Below are 23575 nucleotides of genomic sequence, written 5' to 3'. Positions count from 1 at the left end.
TTCAAGTTTTACGTTTGTTTTACTTATTAAAAAAATCTTATATAATTAAATAATATAAATAAAAAATTATACAACTTTCAATGATACTTTAATTACAATCATTAGCTACTTTATTTAAAAGCGTTTTGCTAATAAAAAAACGTTAGTAAAGATAAACTTATCGAAATTATTTATTTTCGACGTAATTAAAAACTAATTACTTCAGCGCATTTGTTTAAAACCGTGGTTAAATCATCAAAACAAAATATTATTTGCGTGGTCATATAAAGACTTGAAATCGCACGCCTTCCTGGCCAAGCCTGATTTTGCTAGTTCCTGTGTCTTTGCTATCTTCATCAGAATCAATTATTTTTCTTAGTCACCTGTAGAGATTTGGAAGTCCTGCTGTTGAAACTTGGTTTGTATCTATAATTAAATACTTTGAGTCCATAAATAAAGAAAAAAATAGTTATAATAAATTAGATTAAAATTAATAAAATTAGAAATAAATATGATGAAGAATATTAAGAAGTTAATAAACTAATAAGTATAATAAGGTGATTAAGATAATAAGGTGATTAAGTTGAGGCAAAATTTAGATTTTGATTTGATCGCATACACACAGTTATTATATTTTTAACACCTAAAAACTACCGTTATTGAAAGTTTTTATAAATGACTTTCGAAACTCGACTTTCAGTTAATATGAAAGATTTGTCAGGAGTCCAAATCTTAACAGAATATGGGTCTGCTTAGTTATTAGTTCCTGCTTTCTAGCGGTTGCAATCTAAGGATCCCGGGATTCCAAAATTCCAGGATCCTTAGATTTTTTATTAGACCGGCCTTTTTTTATAATCCCGAAATCCCAGGATTGTCTAATATCAATCCCAGGACTCCCAACAAGATTGAACAAAACAAAGTGCAATAAAAATATAAAAATAACAACAGTTTATGTGTCTCAATAAAATAATTTAGAAATAGTATAAATTTGCAGAAAATAATTGTATTTTCAGTTGTACAATAAAATTGTTATCGATATGGTTTGATTTAGAGAAGAAAAAAAAGTAAAAATCTTTGTCTTTTGACATATAATGTAAATTGACTGTAAATGATGTTCTTAATAAAAAGAAAGAATTCAATGCAAATCAGCCAGAATTTGAGAATGAATTTTCTGACAGTGATTCATCCGAGAATGACAAAATTGAGGAAGATTTAATGATCTACAATCACGAAAATGTAAGACCTAAAATTGAACTAAATGAATTTTTTTATGGGTCAGTCATAATAAAATACTCAAATTGATACTAATATTTACACAATTTTATAAAATATAAATACCAAAAATGATATCTTACAAAAATACATTAAGCGTGAGTTTGAAAAACAACTCTAATAATGGACTACTAGTCACAGTGAAGTCTTTTGTTAATGTTTAAACTATTTTACAAAGTAGAAAACTGTATACAAATATCATTAATTGATATTCACTTAGTCCAAGATTATTCTATAGCTCTGTCACATGATGAATTGATAATTATCATTATCAGAGATTATTACAACTTAAGTTCCCATTAAAGCAATTGTTGAAGCATTTTGTTGCCAATTAAAGAAATATTTGCAGCTTTAATGGTTCGTTTGCATGAACACTGAACTGATATGAGTAGACTTCTGCAATACCTGTGTAACGATCAAAGCTCCGTTAAAGTCGATGATGTAATAATTACTTCATTTAAATGTAAAACTTTTAGTAAAAATTCTGGAAAGATTAAACGCTTCCAATCCTGCTCTAGTAAGAGCATCAGTTGATTCTGATATGCTGAATTTGATTAAGGAACCTAAAATGGTACCTGAGCCTGTAAGTAATCCTTTAAGTATTGAAGAGTAACTTGATTGTGTTATTAAAAAAGGACAATCAGCGATACAACCAGTAAGACACAAGACATTGTTATCAAAAATTCAAAAAGAAATGACTCTACTTGAAAATGGTGAAACACTTGGCAATTATTTAGAAAGAGCTTATTCATTTCTTATGACCTTGAAACCGACAAGTGTTGAGGCTGATCCAGCGTTTTCTTCCGCTGGGATGTTCAATACAAAAATTAGTAACTGTTTGGACAATGAGACTTTAGACGTGTTGTGCTTTTTTAAATCGCATTTCAAAGCACATAAAACATAATATATTTCCTTATTTTTAACATAATTTCTTAATACCAATTAAGATATTTTTTTGCTCATGCATTTAACAATATAATGTAAACTGCCTTCATTTAATAAATATATTTTGGTTAAAAATGTAATGTTTTTATTCTATTTAATACAATGTAAATGTTATACTGTTTTTAAATCCTGGAATCATGCCTGGGATCCTGGGATTGATGTTTTTCAATACTAAAATCCTGGGATTGAGAAAGACCTCTGGGATTGCAATCCCTATTGCTTTTACAAAGAAAAAATTTTTTTTTCAAATTTTTATTAACATTTTTATGTTACATCTTGTAGTCTGAACACTGTTTAATAATAATATTGTTACATAACAATAACAATGCTGAATAAACAATAATTTGCATTATTAAATACTGTAACTCATTGTTACTGTTTGTAACTCATTGTTACTGTTTGTAACTTATTGTTACTGTTTGTAACTCATTGTTACTGTTTGTAACTCATTGTTACTGTTTGTAACTCATTGTTACTGTTTGTAACTCATTGTTACTGTTTGTAACTCATTGTTACTGTTTGTAACTCATTGTTACTGTTTGTAACTCATTGTTACTGTTTGTAACTCATTGTTACTGTTTGTAACTCATTGTTACTGTTTGTAACTCATTGTTACTGTTTGTAACTCATTGTTACTGTTTGTAACTCATTGTTACTGTTTGTAACTCATTGTTACTGTTTGTAACTCATTGTAAAGACTAAAAGGTAAAAACTAAAATACAGCAAAAACATTTGCTCATTAACATAATCTTTTTTGTACTAAAAAGCAGAAAATAAGCTTTTAAATTTAAGTTTAATAGTTCAGTAAATTAAAGTTTGACAGGTCTGCACAAGTTCCTTTTGATACTGTCAATCTTTAGTTTACTGAACTATTGAATTTAATATACAAGGTGGCCCCTAAGTCACTTAACATTTTAAAAATTAAATAATTTTTTTCTATTAATATATTTCTATTTCTCTTTTCAGAAATAAAAAATATAATCATTGGAGATTTTTGGTATGGATAAGTTTACAGCAGAACAACAAGTGAAGATAATTGAATTTTACTTTAAAAGTAGTTGTCAGTTGTTGCAACGCAAAGATCGCATATGCGCCATTTCAATATTTGACATCCCTCTAGTAGGCCTGCAATATTGAACCTAGTGATGCGTTTTCAAGAGCATGGCTCTGTAAGTGATATGTCTAGAAAAGGATGAGGTCGTTCAGTACGTACACGTGAAAATACTGAAGCTGCGAGCTATATCATTGAAGAGAACCCAACTACTTAAAGGCGTTCTCAAGAACTTGGCATCTCACAGAGTTCTCTGCAGCACATTCAAAGAGACTTGCACATGTACCCTTACAAGGTTCAAATAGTGCAATCTTTACAACCACCAGACTTTCAAAAATGAATCAATTATGCTGTCAGGTTTCAGAGAACTGCAAGAAATGAGAATGAGTTTGTTCACAAGTTAATTATGGGAGATGAAGCTCATTTCCATTTAAATAAGCAGAATACCAGATTCAGAAAATCCAGGCCAAGTTCATGCTAGTCCATTGCACCCGGTTAAAGTCACAACATGGTGTGAAGTAACATCAGATAGCGTTATTGGGCCCTTCTTCTTTGAAGATGCAAATAAAAATGCTGTGACTGTAACTGCTGAGAGATATCAAGACATGCTAGCAAATTTTGTTCAACCTCAGTTAGCAAACATGGCAGGGTATTGGTGGCAACAAGATGGAGCAACTGTACATACGGCTAGAGTCACAATGCAGTTGTTAACTGCAATGTTTTAGGATCGGATAATCTCTCATAATTCCAATTATGAATGACCTTCATGTTATCCTGATTTGACAGCACTTGACTTTTGGCTTTAGGAATATCTTAAAGACAAAGTGTATGCAAATGAGCCCAGAACTATTTAAGAACTTAAGGCAAACATACGACAGGAAAATCTTTCCCTACAATCTCAGATGTTAAGAAGTGTCATGGAGAATAGCTTAGAAAAAGTTTGACTTTGTGAAGCCAAGAATGGAGGCTATTTGAGAGACATTATCTTTCGTAAATAAGTCAGAACTAACTTACAGACTCTAAACTTTGTAATAAAAAAAAATTAATTAAATACAGTCATCTTAGAAAAAGTTAATTAATTTCTAAAATGTAAAGTGACTTATGGGCCACCTTGTATATATATATATATATATATATATATATATATATATATATATATATATATATATATATATATATATATATATATATATATATATATATATATATATATATATATATATATATATATATATATATATATGTATATGTATATGTATATGTATATGTATATGTATATGTATATGTATATCTATATATATATATATATATATATATATATATATATATATATATATATATATATATATATATATATATATATATATATATATATATATATATATATATATATATATATATATATATATATATATATATATATAAAGAAACAAATTTATACAAATTGTGTAAACATTGTTTAAATTATATTATAATAATTATTTTTCTAAATGTAAAAGTGTTAAGTTATGGACCAAAAAACATAAATCAATCAGTATATATTGCAGTCTGATTTAAATGGCACTATAATCGGCCATTAAATTGTCAAAGTTATACTAACTTTATAAGATGGACTAATAGTTTTATATCGGACTGTATACAGCATACATTTATAAAACTTATATTGATGTAATAAATCCATAAAATATTTGTTCTTTTTTCCCCCCTTTTTAAAGTTCCTGCTTACATAGCTTATTACAGTTTTATAGAAATTTGCCTTATATTTATATATATCCATGTATTTCAATTCAACATTGACGTTCAGAAATGTTTTGCAGACCCTCAGGAAGGAGCAACTCTGTACCTTGTAATACTGATAAAAACTGAGATGATTATATACAATATTCTATCTACTCACCCAACCCTCAAATAACTGTAATACTTGCCTCAGACACTGCATATGTTAGTAACCTTTAAGCTCACTCCGTGAGCTTAACAGTTTTTCACATTACTTCTGTGTGTCCTTCTATCGCACATTTTCTTTCATGACACTTTACAGCTCCTGATATTTGATGATATGACATTTTAGTGACTTAACAAAAGGTTGGTATAATACTGTATATCAAACTTTAATTACTCAAAGACTGATATTGATAACTGCAAAACACTAAACAGTTTAAATTTTAAACAAAACACCGCATTGCAGTCACAGTGTTTAATGTTTTTATGGAGATTCAGTCCAGAAAAATAAAATTTGTTGTAAAAACTTGTTTTGATTTGAATAATTAGCGCAAAACAATCCATAAAAACATTCTTATTAATAAGGGTATTTTTAAGGATTGTTTTGTGTTAATTATTCAAATCAATACAATTTTTTTAACAAATTTTTGTTTTTTTTATGGTTAATAAAATAATTTTATATAATTCCAACTTATTTTTATGAAATAAAAATTAGGGTGCCCACAACTTAGGAACAAGATCATATTTGCATGATTATTGCATATGATCAAAGCCTGAATCTGACTGATAAATTATAAATGATAGACACACAACTATGTCATGGGGCCAAGGGGCCCATGCACAGGCCCTTAGGCTGCAGCCTAGTTAGCCTAATGGACAGTCTGCCACTGATAATGTATTACATACATTATGTTTCATTTTACAGGTGTAAATAAATCTTACTATTTTACAGTTTTTAATATAGAAGATTTATAGTGAATTTAAAATCTCTCTATATTTTTTTTTTTTTTAATATTTTTAAAATTTAGTGTTGGATGAGGACTTTTTAGCAAGCTCATTGAAAACAGGATTAATTTACATGGAAGATGAAGATAAAGTATGTATATTTATTCTTTTTATATATATGGGCCAATATATATATGTTCCACTTTTTGTATATAAATATTCCACGACAAAAAATAAAAAAGTAGTGAAATTTTATTCTCTTTTTCGTCAACTTTTAGCAAATGAATATTAATATAGACACATGAAAGTTTATTTAAAATATACCTTTAATACTATAATTAAATTAAGTCATTTTTATGCCTCAAAAAAGTTTTGGTTTTTCTCACTTGATGAAAAGAGTATCATTGTAAAATGTTTCTTTAACCATGAATTTATTTGCATAATCGCAATTAAATTAGCCTTAAAATGGAGCTAACATGTTCAATTTGTTGTTGGTCAGATTTTATACTTTACAAAATATATATTTTAAGAAAATAACAAAAGAACTTTTGCAATTTTCATGTAACGTAAGTTAAAAAAAGCATGATAAAGTTTTGTTTTTTCTAAAATTTAGTTAAAAATCTTATGTTTTTTAATAATATATGTGAAAGAATATTAAATGTTACGCTTTTACATTTAAAACTTTGAATAACAATGCTTAGTTAAAGTACATTTTTATTTTAAATTTTTAAACATTAGTTAAAGCTACATGAATTTACTAAAGTTCTGGCGCTTTTTAAGTTTTTTTTTGTTAAGATTTTGTTTACAAAATGAATTATGTCATTAAGTAATTCTTATTTGATCACGTTGGTATAACAAAGTTCTGACTGAAACTTTTTATATTAGGAGAATTTAGAAGAAATTTTTTTTAATTTTTTTTAATGTTTCTTAGAATTATTTATATTCTTTTTTATTTGTTTATGTATTCTTATTTTAGTTGACAAAAATAAGCATAGATAAATAAAAATAAGAATTATATAAATATTTGTGTTAAGACATTTTATAAAATATATATATTTATTTGGTATTCTCCTAATATAAAAAAAAATCAGTTAAAAACTTTTTTATTTTTGTTTTAGTAAAACAAATCGATTGTAAATGCAATTAGATGGGGTCATCAATAAAACACATCACCCGAGATTTGTCAATTCTTAACCCCTTCCCTCCTGTAACAAATGATCATATATAACTGAACCCCTTTCCTTCCTAAACTGTGATAGCAGTTTTTTGTCAAAAATATTTTAAAAGATTTAAATGTAAATATTTTGCAGCATTTTAAAAATTCAACCTGATGAAAATAAGGCAATACGCATAAACATAAGGAGTGTTAGTAAAAACTTTGACAAACCAAAGAAATATTCTTATTTAAATGACTCAAATAAGTTTTAATAAAGTTGTAATACTAAAATAATTTTTTAAAGTTGCTCTTGATCTTGTGTAAAAACTGTTTTTGATTTGATTACTTTCATAAACGTTATGAAAAATCACTCAGTAGGAGGGGCCACCAGTTTTTTAAAATTTCCTTTGTTAATTATTTTTAATGAATGAGTTCAATACTTTTGCAATTCTTTTGTTACGTAACTCTAACTCTTGATAATAGATATAAAAAATCCACGATAAATATCGCTCAGTAATGTAAGTAATGTTATGTAAGTTGAATGTATAGTATCAAAAAAACAAGTTTAATTTCATTAGCCGGTCACCTCTGATAAAGTTTTATGTTTTTTAAATTGGCAAAGAATTCTTAACATCTTTTAAAAGTTTCTAATACAAACCGCTTTACTGATTCGCAGAAATATGACCTAAAAGATGAACCAATTTTTTTACCTTATTTTCCGTGTAACGTAAGTTAAGTGGCATTTTCAGTGATAAGTTTGCCCTTTTTTTGACCAGACTCAAAACTTTTTAGCTTATTTTATTCTTTAGACTAAGAGCTTTCATACAAAATAGCTAAAAGTTTAATTTACAGTTTAAATAGGCCAATATTTGATAAAGTTATTGCACATGTAACATAAGTTAATAATGGAATTGCCCATACATGTACTTTTTCCTCAGCACTCTTGAGTTTAACCAAAATCTTTACCTAAAGCATTTCATCAAAAAATGATGTCATTTATTAAGGAGTTTCATAATAATGATCAATACTTATTCTGTCTTTACCTGGCTTAATTTCATTACACCAAAACAGTGATGTCATTCTTTACAGAGATCTATAAATTCCAAAGTTAGAGTAAATAACATGCCAAATATCTTGTATATTTTTGTTGCCAAATTGAGAATTTTCAGAGTATTTTAAAAAAAATGGTCTATTTAAAAAATTCAGCGATGACGTTTGTCTGACGGGATAAACTAGTTATAAGTGCTGATCCTCATCGAAACACCAGTAATAATAGACGCGACTCTGAGGAGATGTTTATTACTTAATCCCTACACAAATAATGTTTACACATCGGCATTAATGTTTTTTTTTCATTCTGAGGCCTTTCATTGTTGTATGCATACTTTTTATTTTTTAATGTATTTTTTGTTATATTTATTTTTTGTTTGGTGATATATTTTTTGTTTATCTTAGTTCATATTAGTATTTATATGACAATTTATTTTTTATTATTATTGTTAGTACTGTTTAGGTGCATTGTCTGTCTTATTTTAAATATTCCTCTATTAATCTTTATTTTTGTCTTGACAACTGTCAAAATATGCTTTGTTTGAAAAATAATTCTCCTTTATTCTAATGTACTTCATTTCTTCCCTCAGGCGTTCACTGCTCGTGTGTGACCATTCGGCGAATTTTATATATGTCAGAATTATATATATGCCAAAGTTTATAAATAAAGTACTTGAACTTGTTAATTTTCACTGTTTTTGAAAATAAAAGTGTCAAAAAATGTATGATGCTTTACATTATAGAGTAACTGTAGTATAAGGTTTTACAGGTACTAAAGGAGAAATTATCTCCTTTTAAATTTCACTTGTCTTTATTTTTTTTCCTTGTTTTGTTAAATTTTGTAATTAATTACTTGTTTAATAAAGGCAAGTATATGTTTTAATGAAAAAAATACCAATGCATAATGATACCAGCAAAAAAGAATATGCCAAAGATGCTATTGCGTGTTAGAATCTGTGAGGAAATTTGTGAATTCACTTTGACTCCAGCACAATCAATTATGATTTTTTTATTTTTTAATCAATTAATGTAATTTAATCAATTTCTGATAAAAGGATGTTAAAACTGTACTTTTTCCTCAGCACTCTTGAGTTTAACCAAAATCTTTACCTAAAGCATTTCATCAAAAAATGATGTCATTTATTAAGGAGTTTCATAATAATGATCAATACTTATTCTGTCTTTACCTGGCTTAATTTCATTACACCAAAACAGTGATGTCATTCTTTACAGAGATCTATAAATTCCAAAGTTAGAGTAAATAACATGCCAAATATCTTGTATATTTTTGTTGCCAAATTGAGAATTTTCAGAGTATTTTAAAAAAAATGGTCTATTTAAAAAATTCAGCGATGACGTTTGTCTGACGGGATAAACTAGTTATAAGTGCTGATCCTCATCGAAACACCAGTAATAATAGACGCGACTCTGAGGAGATGTTTATTACTTAATCCCTACACAAATAATGTTTACACATCGGCATTAATGTTTTTTTTTCATTCTGAGGCCTTTCATTGTTGTATGCATACTTTTTATTTTTTAATGTATTTTTTGTTATATTTATTTTTTGTTTGGTGATATATTTTTTGTTTATCTTAGTTCATATTAGTATTTATATGACAATTTATTTTTTATTATTATTGTTAGTACTGTTTAGGTGCATTGTCTGTCTTATTTTAAATATTCCTCTATTAATCTTTATTTTTGTCTTGACAACTGTCAAAATATGCTTTGTTTGAAAAATAATTCTCCTTTATTCTAATGTACTTCATTTCTTCCCTCAGGCGTTCACTGCTCGTGTGTGACCATTCGGCGAATTTTATATATGTCAGAATTATATATATGCCAAAGTTTATAAATAAAGTACTTGAACTTGTTAATTTTCACTGTTTTTGAAAATAAAAGTGTCAAAAAATGTATGATGCTTTACATTATAGAGTAACTGTAGTATAAGGTTTTACAGGTACTAAAGGAGAAATTATCTCCTTTTAAATTTCACTTGTCTTTATTTTTTTTCCTTGTTTTGTTAAATTTTGTAATTAATTACTTGTTTAATAAAGGCAAGTATATGTTTTAATGAAAAAAATACCAATGCATAATGATACCAGCAAAAAAGAATATGCCAAAGATGCTATTGCGTGTTAGAATCTGTGAGGAAATTTGTGAATTCACTTTGACTCCAGCACAATCAATTATGATTTTTTTATTTTTTAATCAATTAATGTAATTTAATCAATTTCTGATAAAAGGATGTTAAAACTGTACTTTTTCCTCAGCACTCTTGAGTTTAACCAAAATCTTTACCTAAAGCATTTCATCAAAAAATGATGTCATTTATTAAGGAGTTTCATAATAATGATCAATACTTATTCTGTCTTTACCTGGCTTAATTTCATTACACCAAAACAGTGATGTCATTCTTTACAGAGATCTATAAATTCCAAAGTTAGAGTAAATAACATGCCAAATATCTTGTATATTTTTGTTGCCAAATTGAGAATTTTCAGAGTATTTTAAAAAAAATGGTCTATTTAAAAAACTCGCAGGCAAAAAATTTTCCTAATTTTTACTTGAATTTTAATCCCATACAATGAATGTTAATCCCATACAATAAATGTTAATCCCATACAATGAATGTTAATTCCATACAGAATAATAAATCGCATACATAATAATAAATCACATACACAATAATAAATCACATACACAATATCAAATAATGAAACATTCTAAGAATTTCTAACAGAGATGTGAAATGGATTCTGGTTTTGAAAGTTACAAAATCACTATTTATTCAAATTCTTTGATGTCTAGAAGCAATAAAAATGTCGAGATCTTATGAATTACATTTAAAAAAAAGTTGAAGTTGTTTTAATTATTAGAACCTATTTTCGTTTGTCCTAGAGTCTTCAAGTCCCCGGTATCTGTAATAGAGTCCCTAGTGTCATTTTACATAAGGACTCTATGTTAAAAGTTGGTAAATTCATTTGTTGTATTTTTTTGTAGCATTATTAAACAGTTTTTTGAAAATGGAACTTTTTTTTTTAGAAATGGAACAAACATTTTTTTGTATTGACATCAAGGGTGCTGTATTACTCTGATTCTAAAGAGACAGCAGAAGATGATGATGACAATGATGATGAAAATAGTGAATCTGATAAAAAAGCTGTTAGTGTTTTTGATCAGAATAATAATTCTCCATTCAATGTTTAACTAATAAATAAAATAATAAAAATTATGATTTTTTCAGTGCGGTGATGAAGACTTGCATTTTTCGGAAAAGTTAGTATTTTTGTTTTAATTTATCATTGGTTTGTTTTTTAAGAACATTGAGGACTCTATTTGTAGAATACTTTAACTTAAGTTTCTTACATGTTTGTATTTATATATATATATATATATATATATATATATATATATATATATATATATATTTATATATGCACGTGTAACATAAGTTAATAATGGAAATGCCCATACATGTGTGTGTATATATATATATATATATATATATATATATATATATATATATATATATATATATATATATATAATATATATATATATATATATATATATATATATATATACATACATACATACATACATACATGTATGGGCAATTCCATTATTAAATTTTATGTTAAATGATAATATTCTTTTAATATTATAATCTAGGTGGTTTCATCGAAATATTTCTCGCCAAGAAGCAGAAAGCTTGCTCCAAGAGTATCAGCGTGGTGATGGGTCATTCCTTGTACGACCAAGTAATATGTTTGTAGGAGATTTCTCGTTATCTTTTTGGTGAGCTTTATGTTTGGTGATTATTTTTTTTTTCTCAAAACATTCACTTGCTTAAGGGTAAATTCCATCAAGTTGACAAGACTGTTATTTTTTTTTTTTAAATCTTTATATATAAAACAAAGTAAATGAACAAGATTGTTGTGTGGAGAAACAAGTTGAATGTGTTACTACCATATATGGTGGTGTTCGACCTCTGTTATGTGCTTATGAAGCAAGCACTTTATCGCTACACTTCTACTGCAATGTCTTTAAAAAGTTCTATAAAAAGTGTTATTAGGGATTTACTAAAAAAATCCACTACCATAATCTGCTGTTATTTGTTACCAACATGTGTTTGTTTTGCAGGCGAAAGAATCGTGTTCAGCATTGCCATATAAAATCACGTCCTACTAATGATGGTACTGCAAAATACTTTTTAGTTGGTCCAAAAGGTTTTGATAACTTGTATAGTTTGATTAATCATTACCAGACTAATCCACTTAAATCAGATAAGTTTGAACTAATGCTTACTGAACCTGTACCTCAGGTAAATTTTCGTTGTACTCACAAGTGATTTTTTTATTGTATAAAGTATTTTTAATTTTTTTTTGATAAACTAAATACTTAAAAGATTTTCATTTATTTTATTGTTTTTTTCTTAAAGCCTAATGCACATCTAGGAAAAGAGTAAGTTTTCTATTTAATAAATTTTAATTTGAAAAATTTTTAAATGTTAAATTTATTTCCTATATAATAAAATTACTTTCAATTTATGTGCAGTTGGTATCATGAGAATCTTACTCGACTTCAAGCAGAGGAAATGTTGAGAAGAATGCGAAAAGATTCATATTTTTTGGTTCGTAAACGAAATGATGGAGATCAAAATGAGTCATATGCAATATCATTTCGGTTAATTAAATTTTTTTTTTTTTTGCAAAACATGATAAATAAAAGAAATCATTTCATTTCTTCATCTGAAATCTTTTTGAAAAGACAGAATTTTTTTTAGAACTGGAGGTACCATTAAGCACTGCGTTATCAAAAAGGAAGGACGGTTATTTATGATTGGTACAGCTCCATTTGAAAGTCTTACAGAGTTAATTGCTCATTATGAAAAAAATCCACTTTACAGAAAGACGAAGCTTAAGTACCCTTGTAATCAAGATGTAGTCCAAGAGTTTGGAATGGTTTGTTTTCCTTACATATTTAAATAATTTTCAATTCAAATAATTTATGTGCATAAATATAATGTTAAATTACAACACATAAATATATCATCAAATCATACTACATATATTTATTGTCAAATGAATTTATGTATTATGGCATGAGACATAAATAGACTTTCAACTCATGAGACATAAATATATTGTCAACTCAAGACATAAATATATTGTTAAATCATCACAAGTGCAAATCACAAGAAAACGTGGTGTATGTATGGTAACACTATTATTAAATTTTAGAATTTATGTAATTATAATATATTCATGTAGAAGCAAGTTTATATGTAAACATATATATGTCATATGTCATGTCAGGATTTCCTGCTACTGGTAACATGTAACCCAGTACAATCTGCTTCATGTCTGTTGCCTTTTTTCCTGGAACATCAGTTCTTTGGAAATTGCTTCCTTTATCTTGCTTTCTTGATTCATATAATTTGCAATCTTTTAAGTTGTCTGTCAATCATTATCTTGCTCTACTACCTTCATCTTTTCTCTTCCAGTAACTTCCAACTCTAATAGTGGTTGCTTGCAGCCTTGTTAGAAGCAAAGATGTTGGGGGAAAAAAAAAAAAAATTGTGTTGAAATTACTATAAGTGTTTAAGCTGGTTTCTTTCCATATCTTTAACACAAAATGTTATTAAATATAAAATAACCATTCTATTAAACACATAAATATTTTTAACACATTAAATGTTGTTTAATATAAAATAAATATTCAATAACAAACTTATTAACAAAAAAGGTAAAATGTTTCTTTTAAAATTTCTACTTTATTTGATAGACTAAAATAAAAAGGCTAGGCTGAAAAAATAAAAACATTCAAGATTGAAAACATTCGTATTAGAGTAGTTAAGAGCTGCTTTTACTAATATATACATATATATATATATATATATATATATATATATATATATATATATATATATATATATATTTATATATATATATATATATATATATATATATATATATATATATATATATATATATATATATATATATATATATATATATATATATATATATATATATATATATATATATATATATATATATATATATATATATATATATATATATATATATAGTAAAGGTCTTAAACTTAACATTTGTGGTAAAAATCAGCATTTAACTACTCTAATGTACTTTAATAATTTTAAAAAAGTGGTACCCCTTTGCGGCTGCAGGCTATAAGATAGTTGATGTATGTACTGAAGCCACTGGCAGCAGGCTATTTCAGTGTGACGTCAGAAATGTTATCTAAATACGTATTCATAGTTATATGCACAAGTATAAAAGTGTTTTTAGATATATATTTAGATATATATTTATTTTATATTTATTTTCTATTTTAGATATATATTTGTTTTAAGACTTATATTTATACTTATAATATATATAATTATACTTATTATATTTCAGTGTGATATCACAATTCAGTGATATCACACTGAAGTAGCCTGCTACCGTGGACTTCATTACATGCATCGACTATCTTATAGTTTGCTGCAGCAAAGGAGTGGTGCTACATTGACTGAGCATTGAACAGCAACCTTTTCTTTTATTCTTTATGTGTGTGTGTTTGTGTGTGTGTGTGTGTATATATATATATATACATATACATATATATATATATATATATATAGTTAGTAAAAAAAACACTTATTGAACTTGAGCTTCCACCCTCAGTTTCTCCTTTAGCATGATAAACAGGAATCTTTCTGATGATCCTGCTGAAGATAGATATAAAGGAGAGACTGACAATAGAAGCTCAAGATAGATGTGTTGTTTTACTAGTTTTTAGAGATCTTAAACTATTTTAAATTGGCATCAGGTCAGCACAAACTTACAAAACTTAGAAACAGGGTTCAATAATTAACAAACCTGCAAACATTTAGTAAAAAAATGACAGAAAAACTAACACCATCTTGCTAAAAATTTGAAAAAACACAACATTTTTCCATTTTATGGTTGTTTTTTTTATTTTATTTAAATTATTTTATTCAGAATTTAAATAAAATATTAATTTTTACATTTTAATTTAATTATTTTATTCAAAATATAATAAAATGTTCGTTTTGCCATTTTTTAGTTTATTTGAAATTGCAAATAAAATAAAGTTTTAAATGTGTGCATGCCAACCTAATAATGCTCACATTAAATCACAAACAATGAAGACTATAGACATTCACCAATAAATATTGAGACATCCAAAAAAAAAAAAAAGGTTTGTCGAAATCAAAACTTGTAAGAAAATAATCAAAAAAACCATTATATAAATATTTTATGAAAAAGTTCTTCATCGTATAGATATATTTCATAAAAAAGCATTATAATTTAAGAAAAATTATATTTTCACAAAAAAATATGAAAAATATTTATTGATTCCTCAATGGAAACCCTCAATCAATGCTTACAATGCTCAGTCACAACAACTCCCTTGTATTTTCTCCCTATATCAGTTGATGTACTGAAGTACATACATCGCTTTGCAATCTGACATCATATATATATATATATATATATATATATATATATATATATATATATATATATATATATATATATATATATATATATATATATATATATATATCAACCCTCGGAATTAGCGTCGGCATTCGGCAATGCCGACCTAACTGCCGACCGGCAAAAAATTGTAACTGGCAAAAATATATATATATATTTTTGGCAAAAAAAAAAATATATATATATATATATATATATATATATATATATATATATATATATATATATATATATATATATATATATATGAAAAGTTTATTTTCAAAACACCTTATAAGCAATTTTTTCTTAACTTTAAAGCTTTAAAAACTTAAACAGATAACTTTTAATGAAATAACATATTTAAACTTAAAAAGACCGTCCTAACAGTTCAAAGCAGTTGTTCAAACATTTAATGAAATAATGTGTTTTAAGCACATTCTTTATATTCCACATATTGAGGTGGTATATTTATATATAAGGTGCTTCATAAAATAACATTATATATATGAGGGGCTTCATAAAATAACATTATATATATGAGGTGCTTCATAAAATAACATTATATACAAGGTGCGTACATTATGTTTTTTTTTCAGAATCCCGATGGTACATTTAATGATCCTGAACAGTATGTTTATAGTCAACCTAATCTCACAATGCCAAAGGTATATATATTACTTTACTATATATATTATTTAAATTATTTATTGTATGTTTTTTTAATATATATAAACTTAGTTGTTAATAAATCTTATAGATATGTTTTTTTTAATCAGCAAGCTTGCAAAGCAAAATATGATTATACTGCACAAAAAGATGACGAGTTATCATTTACAAAAGGCGCATTAATAGTAAATATTATGAAATATGATGGTGGCTGGTAAATATGTTATAAATATTTATAAAGTTGAATTTTCAATTTATTTTACATCTAATATCTTTTTGTTTAATACTGTTTTTCATATTATTTTCTTTATTGTATTGTATTTTTTAGATATTGTAGTATTTAATTGAATTAAATTGAACTGATAAATTTAATACATTAACAAAAATTACTTTTACTGAATAGTTACCATACTTTTTATTGATTAGTTACCATTACTTTTAACTGAATAGTTATCATACTTTTTATTAAAAAATTACCATTACTTTTAACTGAATAATTACTATTACTTTTTACTCAATAGCAGACTTGGTCAGGAATCGGGAGCGATTGCTCTTGATTACTTACCATGGAAATAATATTTAGTTGCAAAAAACTGGCCAGATTATTTAGTCGTTTTGAGAACATTTCAAAAATCAAACAAAAAAGCGCAAAAAAGATTAATTGGACCAATAAGAGAAAGAATATAAAAAAAAAAAATAAAAAAACTAGGAAAAGAAAATAACTTTTAAAATAACGTTAAGAACAAGTATTTTCAAAACATCACTCTTTTATAATTTTTTTATAAAATTAAACAACTTTTTTTATATTAAGTAACATCTTACGTTTCATCAGGAAAAAAATGTTCTTTTATTTTTCAAAGAGTATAATTTTTATTTATATACCGTGTCTTATTTCCAGTGCTGGATTAAGGATGGTTGAGGATTAAAGAGGGGGCTATAACCCCAAGCCCTACAATGTTAGGGGCCCCAAATAGTTAAGAAGACCTTTTTTTTTAGTCATTTTTTCGCTGTGGCACATAAAAAAAGGCGTCTAAAAGAAAAATAGCATCTAGCCCCGAGAAGTCCAAAAAGGTTCTAATAAAACGCTAGTTTTAGTTTTATTTAAGGGTCAAATCAACTATTTCAACCAATTTAAAGAAAACTTTGTGGGGCACCATCTCTGATTATCCTGATGTTTACATATTGTTATGTTCAGTATGTAGATAGGTTAAATTTGAAATTTCAGACTTTCAAGTACAACGGAAAAATAATTTCCCAACCGTTGTACTTGCAAGTCTGAAATTTCAAATTTAACCTATCTACATAATGAACATAACAATATGTAAAAATCAGGAAAATCAGAGATGGTGACCCACAGGCGATAGGTTGAATTATAATGATTTGACCCTTGAGCTAAATTATTTTATAAATAAACAATTTAGTTTTTTTAATAACTATTTTATGCTTCGCGTAGTTTGAAAAGTTTAACATATTTGAAACAATTCTTCTCAGTAAGGTGAACAAATAAAATAATTAAATCATTGAGTTACTGTAGAAATTAAATTAACTAGATAGAAATCAACTAAAAAGGTTAAAAATACTTTATGAAGTGGAAGCAGAACTGCTTCACAATACCGCTGATGATGTTTAGTGAGTAGGCTTTTTAATTTTAATTAGTATTTAAAACAGAAAAAAAGTAACTTAAAGTTTAAGTATAATGAGTTTGTAAGAATGGCAACTGAAGCGAAAATAGTTAGTTAGTAAACCAATATCTAAGAATTTAAAAACTTTTCTTTATATCTAATAATTCTCTCTCTCTCTCTCTCTCTCTCTCTCTCTCTCTCTCTCTCTCTCTCTCTCTCTCTCTATATATATATATATATATATATATATATATATATATATATATATATATATATATATATATATGTAATATATATATATGTAATATATATATATTTTTTATATTTATATATATTTATATTTATATATTTTTATATATATATTTGTGTTCTGTCGTGACCTCAGGCACGGTGCTTGTTCATCTATGAGTTACTTTGTATGCTTGCTTGTGTTGAGTAACCAAAAAGTTCTTGTATGTTTATTTCATAATTAGTTTTATTAATTTTAATGATTAATAATTTCATTGATAATGCATTCATTGTTAAAAGTCTTTTTGCTTACAAAATAAATCATAACTTGCTTTAAAAAATTACATTAGAATAAAAAACAGATACACAAAATTACATTTACAAATAAATACATACTTTTTAAATAAAAAATAAGAATAAACTAATAAAATCTATAATATAAAATAAAATTCAAAATTTTGACAAATTAAAAAATATATATTTAAAACATTTATTTTTGTAAACAAATAACAATAGTTTGAAAGATTCATGCTTTGCAGATATGGCTCCAAGAATGAGTCATAGTAATACAGTAATAGTTCGTTTTATAAAATATTCTCAAAACAATTTATGCTAGAAATCTCAAAACTTAACAAATCTTGAATAATACAATTTTTAAAAGATTTCAACAGAATACTCTAGATCTTTATTTTGCTTAGTCAGCATATTTTTTGAAAAATTAGTATGTTTGTGGATTCGGCGGGTTTTTAATGTTCGCGAATATTCATGTTATTCTTCCGCACCAAGATGTTTTAAGAATATTCAAGTTTATGTATGTTTCCATGTATGTCCGTATAACAAAAATTTTTTGTTTTACGGACACACATAAACTTAAATGTTCTCAAAATGATAAAAAAAATCTGGCCAGTTTTTTGTAACTAAATATTATTTCCGTGGTCAGTACTCGAGAACGATCGCTCCCGCTTCCTGACCAAGCCTGAATAGTTACCATTACTTTTTACTCATGAGTTACCATTACTTTTTACTCAATAGTTACCATTATTTTTAACTGAATAATTACCATTACTTTTTACTCAATAGTTACCATTACTTTTTACTGAATACTTACCATTACTTTTTGCTGATTAGTAATTATTCAGTTATTAAGCTTACTTTTTTACTATGCTGAAATCATTTAAAGTGTCTGCAATCCTTGAGTTTATGTATATTTGCATTAATGTTGCAGTTATTTACTCTAATTTTTTTCAGGTGGCGAGGGGATTATAATGGTCATATTCAAAAATGGTTTCCTGTTAACTTCACTGAAGAAATCACAATTCTATCAAAAGCTGAAGAGGTTTTTACTTGTTTAGATTGCATTTTTCTCTTGCTTATTGGTTACTTCATCTATTTCATTAGATTTATTTATTATTGGTTACTTCATTTTTTTCCTAATTTTTATTGATACCCAAAGGAGCAAGCTAAACCTGTTGATGTACTTCTTGAATCGCAGGAAATAGGCACAATCAATCTGACTGGTTGCCACCTGCGTAAGTTTAAATTAATTCATATTATTAAGAGCAATATTAACAGAAATTCATATTAGAAATGCTATTTGTATAATAGAAAATAGTAATAAATGCTCTCGGAAAATATGTATTTCTATATAGGATAAATAAAATAAAAAATAACAAAAAATAAATAATAATAATACAAGTAAATTATATAATTAAAAAAAACTAGAGACAAATTTCAAAAAAAAATAGTTACAAAAACTTTCAAATAAATAAAAAATAATTTACCATTGCATAAATTAATAATTACCACTTGCTGTGATGATGTGAAGATGCTGTTACACTTGTGATGATTACGATCTTTAAGTTTAAAATTTTTTTTAACTGTAAATTGCTTTGACGACTCTATTACTAAAGTATTGTTTAATTTTTTTATTTAGAAATTTTGACTTCAAGACCTCAAAGACCCTATGTTTTTAGTTTAAAAACCTCTAGTGGAGAGTTTGTGTGTTCTGTAGATACGGAACAGGTATTGCAAAAGTTAATTTTATATATATATATATTTATTTATATATATATAAATATATATATATATATATATATATATATATATATAAATATTTTTTTTTTTTTCCTTAAAGGAAATGGTTGAGTGGTTAACTTGCATTCAGAGAGCTTCAACTGATGCGGAAAATGCAGTAAATAAAATTCGTGCATTGAGTGAACAAAAGAATATTGCTAAAGAGTTGTCTGATCTCATAGTTTATTGTGTCACTGTTCCTTTTAGTGAGAACAGTAGTATTTATTTTCATCTATCGTTATAACTTCTCTTTTACTTTTGTTATTTGTTTATTATTTATATGTTGCAGTTCTAAATATAATATGTTGTAGTGATACTAAATAATTGCTGAAAACAGATTTATGCTGTGACTAGTGCAGTAGTAGAGTATACAAGAGATATGGAGGTTGAACCTCATTGCCCACGACCTCTAGACATTTATGTATAATTGTTTATATTTTTGTGTTGGAGTCTGATTGTTAACTACTGTCATCAGATTAACCTTAAGAAATAATTGGAACATATTTTTTAAATATTGTATAATAATGATTGTTGCTTAAAATTGTTTGGTTATTTTTATAGTTTTATTTAAAATGTTAGTAAACATGTTATATTATGTTAATGTTATGTTTTGTAAATTTTTATTTGATTTAAATTGGCCTCAGCTATTATGTTAAAAGTTCAGGTTTTTGTTCATCTATTAACAAGACCTTCATTTTGAAGCTAAATTATATTTATATTTTAAAATATAACATTTTTTTAAATATTTTTTTTTGTTATAGGTTATGACACTGGAAAACACTTTGAAATGTCATCATTTTCAGAGCAAAAGCTTGAAAAGTATGTTAACAAAAAGACACCAGATAATCGACTTATAAAATATCTTTTCTTTTAAAAATTATTATTAGTCAGGTAACTTATTGTTGGTTTCAAATACATTTTTCCAAATAAATAAATAAAAATATGTTAAACTTCAAAATTACATTCACAAATAGTTAATTTGTATTTAAAAACAATTTAAACAGGAATATTATTTTTTAATCAAATACAATTGAGAGTTTTTTGATGAAATATCAACTGTAACCCCAAGCCTTTGCAATTGCACAATTCAACAGAAAAACTGGAGGCCAATTAAAATGTTTTTTATGTGAAAATAAACTCAAAAGGAACACAAAATAAATGTTTCATATTTATTGCTCAAATCGTAAAAATTAATTATTTATCTTTTTAAATCATAGCGTCATAAGAATGCTGTCAATTTTGTATAGTTTTGATATTTTATTGTTAAACAATTAATATATTAAATTCTTCTGCAAATAGCTAACATACATTTTAAAGTAAATAAAATTAGTTAGATAAAATTAATAATAAAATAATTAGTAAATATATTTTTGATTTGTGTTTGCTAATCTAAACACACTGTTTTGCAATCTAGTTTCATATATTTATTTAAGTCAACAAGTATGTCAAAAACAATGACAAGACGTTTATTATAGTTATTTTGTTTCTTAATTTTTCTCACATATCATCAACGACAACTTAGTCGTGTGTATCCAAGAGGAACACGTGTAGATTCCTCAAATTATGATCCAGTTCCTTACTGGAATATTGGTTCTCAAATGGTTGCGCTAAACTATCAAACAGGAGACAGACCAATGCAAATCAATAATGGATTGTTTATGAATAATGGAAGGTAAACTTGTTTTTAATTAATGCCTAATTTAATTATTTATATATAACACTTACTGAAGTGTTGTGTATATATTTATGTGATGATGATAATGTTGATGACAAAGATGATTGTAATGATGCTGCTGATGATTCTAATGCTGCTGCTGCTGATGATGATGATGATGATGATGATGATGATGATGATGATGATGATGATGATGATGATGATGATGATGATGATGATGATGATGATGATGATGATGTTATGATGATGATGATGATGATGATGATGATGATGATGATGATGATGATGATGATGATGATGATGATGATGATGATGATGATGATGATGATGATGATGATGAATATTTTTTTATCTTTTAAAAAAATATCATTATTTTTTTTACTAAGTTTTTTGTTTTTTTACTTATTAAGATTTATTTACTTTCATAAAAATTCTGAAACTATAAAATTGTGATTTCCCTGTACTTGTAGACAAATGTTTGATAATGTTTTATGCATTCTTGTTAAAATTTGTTTCGGTTTCAAATTCAATACATAATAAATTTTCTGTGTATTTTCAAGAAAATTGATTAAAAAAATTGGGAGTGTTGTAGTATATTTAAAATTGTAGTTTAAAAAAAAATCAATTGCAGACAATAAAATGTGTTAAAAATTTCTTCAAAAACAACAAATTTTAAAAAATTCTTTATAAAAATAACTTAATATACAATAACTAATTTAATATACAATATGATAAACTAATTTAATAAACTTATATTTTAAATAACTTAAAACTTTAGCTTATATAATGTGTATAGTTAATGTAACTTATTTAGTGTATAACAATTTTTTAGTTTAGTTTTTTACATAAATTTCATTTCATTTTGATTATTTATCTTAATTTGTGTTAAAATACTGTGAAATAAAAAACTTTAGTAATTTTGATATTTGACAATCAATATTTAACAATAACGTAATGCTTACAACCCAATCATTTGACAATCAGTACTTAACAATAGCATATTGCTTACAACCTAATCAATTGACAGTCAATACTTAACAATAGTGTATTATACTTATACTTAACAATAGTGTTTTAAATATTATTTGTATAAAACAGATGTTAGTTAAGGTAATTCAAATTTACAAATGGACAACTAAGCAAATGTATTATTTGTTTGACCACATTGTTTTGTGTCAACATCGTGGAAAAATGAGGTGAAACTCATTTTTATAAATTCACTTTTACCCAGGAGTATAAAAAATAGCAATTATGATTGGTTCAAATAATATACTTTCAACATTACTTATGGTTTTGGAACTTCACAGTTAGCAATCGCTTCGTTTACCCCTTGGTTTACAACCTAAAAGTTTGACAATCAATACTTGACAATAGAGTATTGATTATAACCTAAACATTTGACAATCAATACTTTATTTATTTTCAAATGTTAGATTATAAACAATACATATTGTATCTAAATTAAAATAATTTTGTTAAAATTATTTATTAAAAACTAAAAATTTATTAAAGCTGCCATTTGAAACATGTTAAATATTCTTAAAAAAAGTTTTAGAGCAGCTAAAGGGTTGACTGAAAATTGTGCTTATAAATATTGAGATTTCCCTTATTTTAATCTATTAGATTGTTCATCAAATGATATGTAGATCTTTTAAAAAAAAAGATCTACAT

At 25.8% G+C, this 23575-nt stretch overlaps 1 protein-coding gene across 3 annotated transcripts in view; it reads left to right on the top strand.

Moving 5' to 3' along the window:
* The window catches only part of LOC136072022 (1-phosphatidylinositol 4,5-bisphosphate phosphodiesterase gamma-1-like), an 82956-nt gene that overhangs the window by 40986 nt on the left and 18395 nt on the right, over nucleotides 1-23575 (top strand). The window contains exons 16-31 of one of the 3 annotated variants that reach the window (XM_065819923.1): nucleotides 5995-6062; nucleotides 11166-11285; nucleotides 11368-11399; nucleotides 11796-11921; nucleotides 12267-12447; nucleotides 12565-12587; nucleotides 12681-12809; nucleotides 12910-13087; nucleotides 16237-16305; nucleotides 16417-16520; nucleotides 19405-19492; nucleotides 19610-19685; nucleotides 20090-20178; nucleotides 20291-20435; nucleotides 20991-21087; nucleotides 21731-21901. In XM_065819923.1, coding sequence (XP_065675995.1) covers nucleotides 5995-6062; nucleotides 11166-11285; nucleotides 11368-11399; nucleotides 11796-11921; nucleotides 12267-12447; nucleotides 12565-12587; nucleotides 12681-12809; nucleotides 12910-13087; nucleotides 16237-16305; nucleotides 16417-16520; nucleotides 19405-19492; nucleotides 19610-19685; nucleotides 20090-20178; nucleotides 20291-20435; nucleotides 20991-21087; nucleotides 21731-21901 — 1696 coding nt within the window. Of the gene's footprint in view, nucleotides 1-5994; nucleotides 6063-11165; nucleotides 11286-11367; nucleotides 11400-11795; nucleotides 11922-12266; nucleotides 12448-12564; nucleotides 12588-12680; nucleotides 12810-12909; nucleotides 13088-16236; nucleotides 16306-16416; nucleotides 16521-19404; nucleotides 19493-19609; nucleotides 19686-20089; nucleotides 20179-20290; nucleotides 20445-20990; nucleotides 21093-21730; nucleotides 21902-23575 lie in introns of all 3 variants that reach the window. The other 2 variants (XM_065819922.1, XM_065819921.1) reach the window with 2 other exon arrangements.

Source organism: Hydra vulgaris, chromosome 15 (assembly GCF_038396675.1).
Source record: "Hydra vulgaris chromosome 15, alternate assembly HydraT2T_AEP".
NCBI classification, from domain to species: Eukaryota; Metazoa; Cnidaria; class Hydrozoa; order Anthoathecata; family Hydridae; genus Hydra; species Hydra vulgaris.
This window is presented reverse-complemented; position numbering and strand designations above follow the sequence as displayed.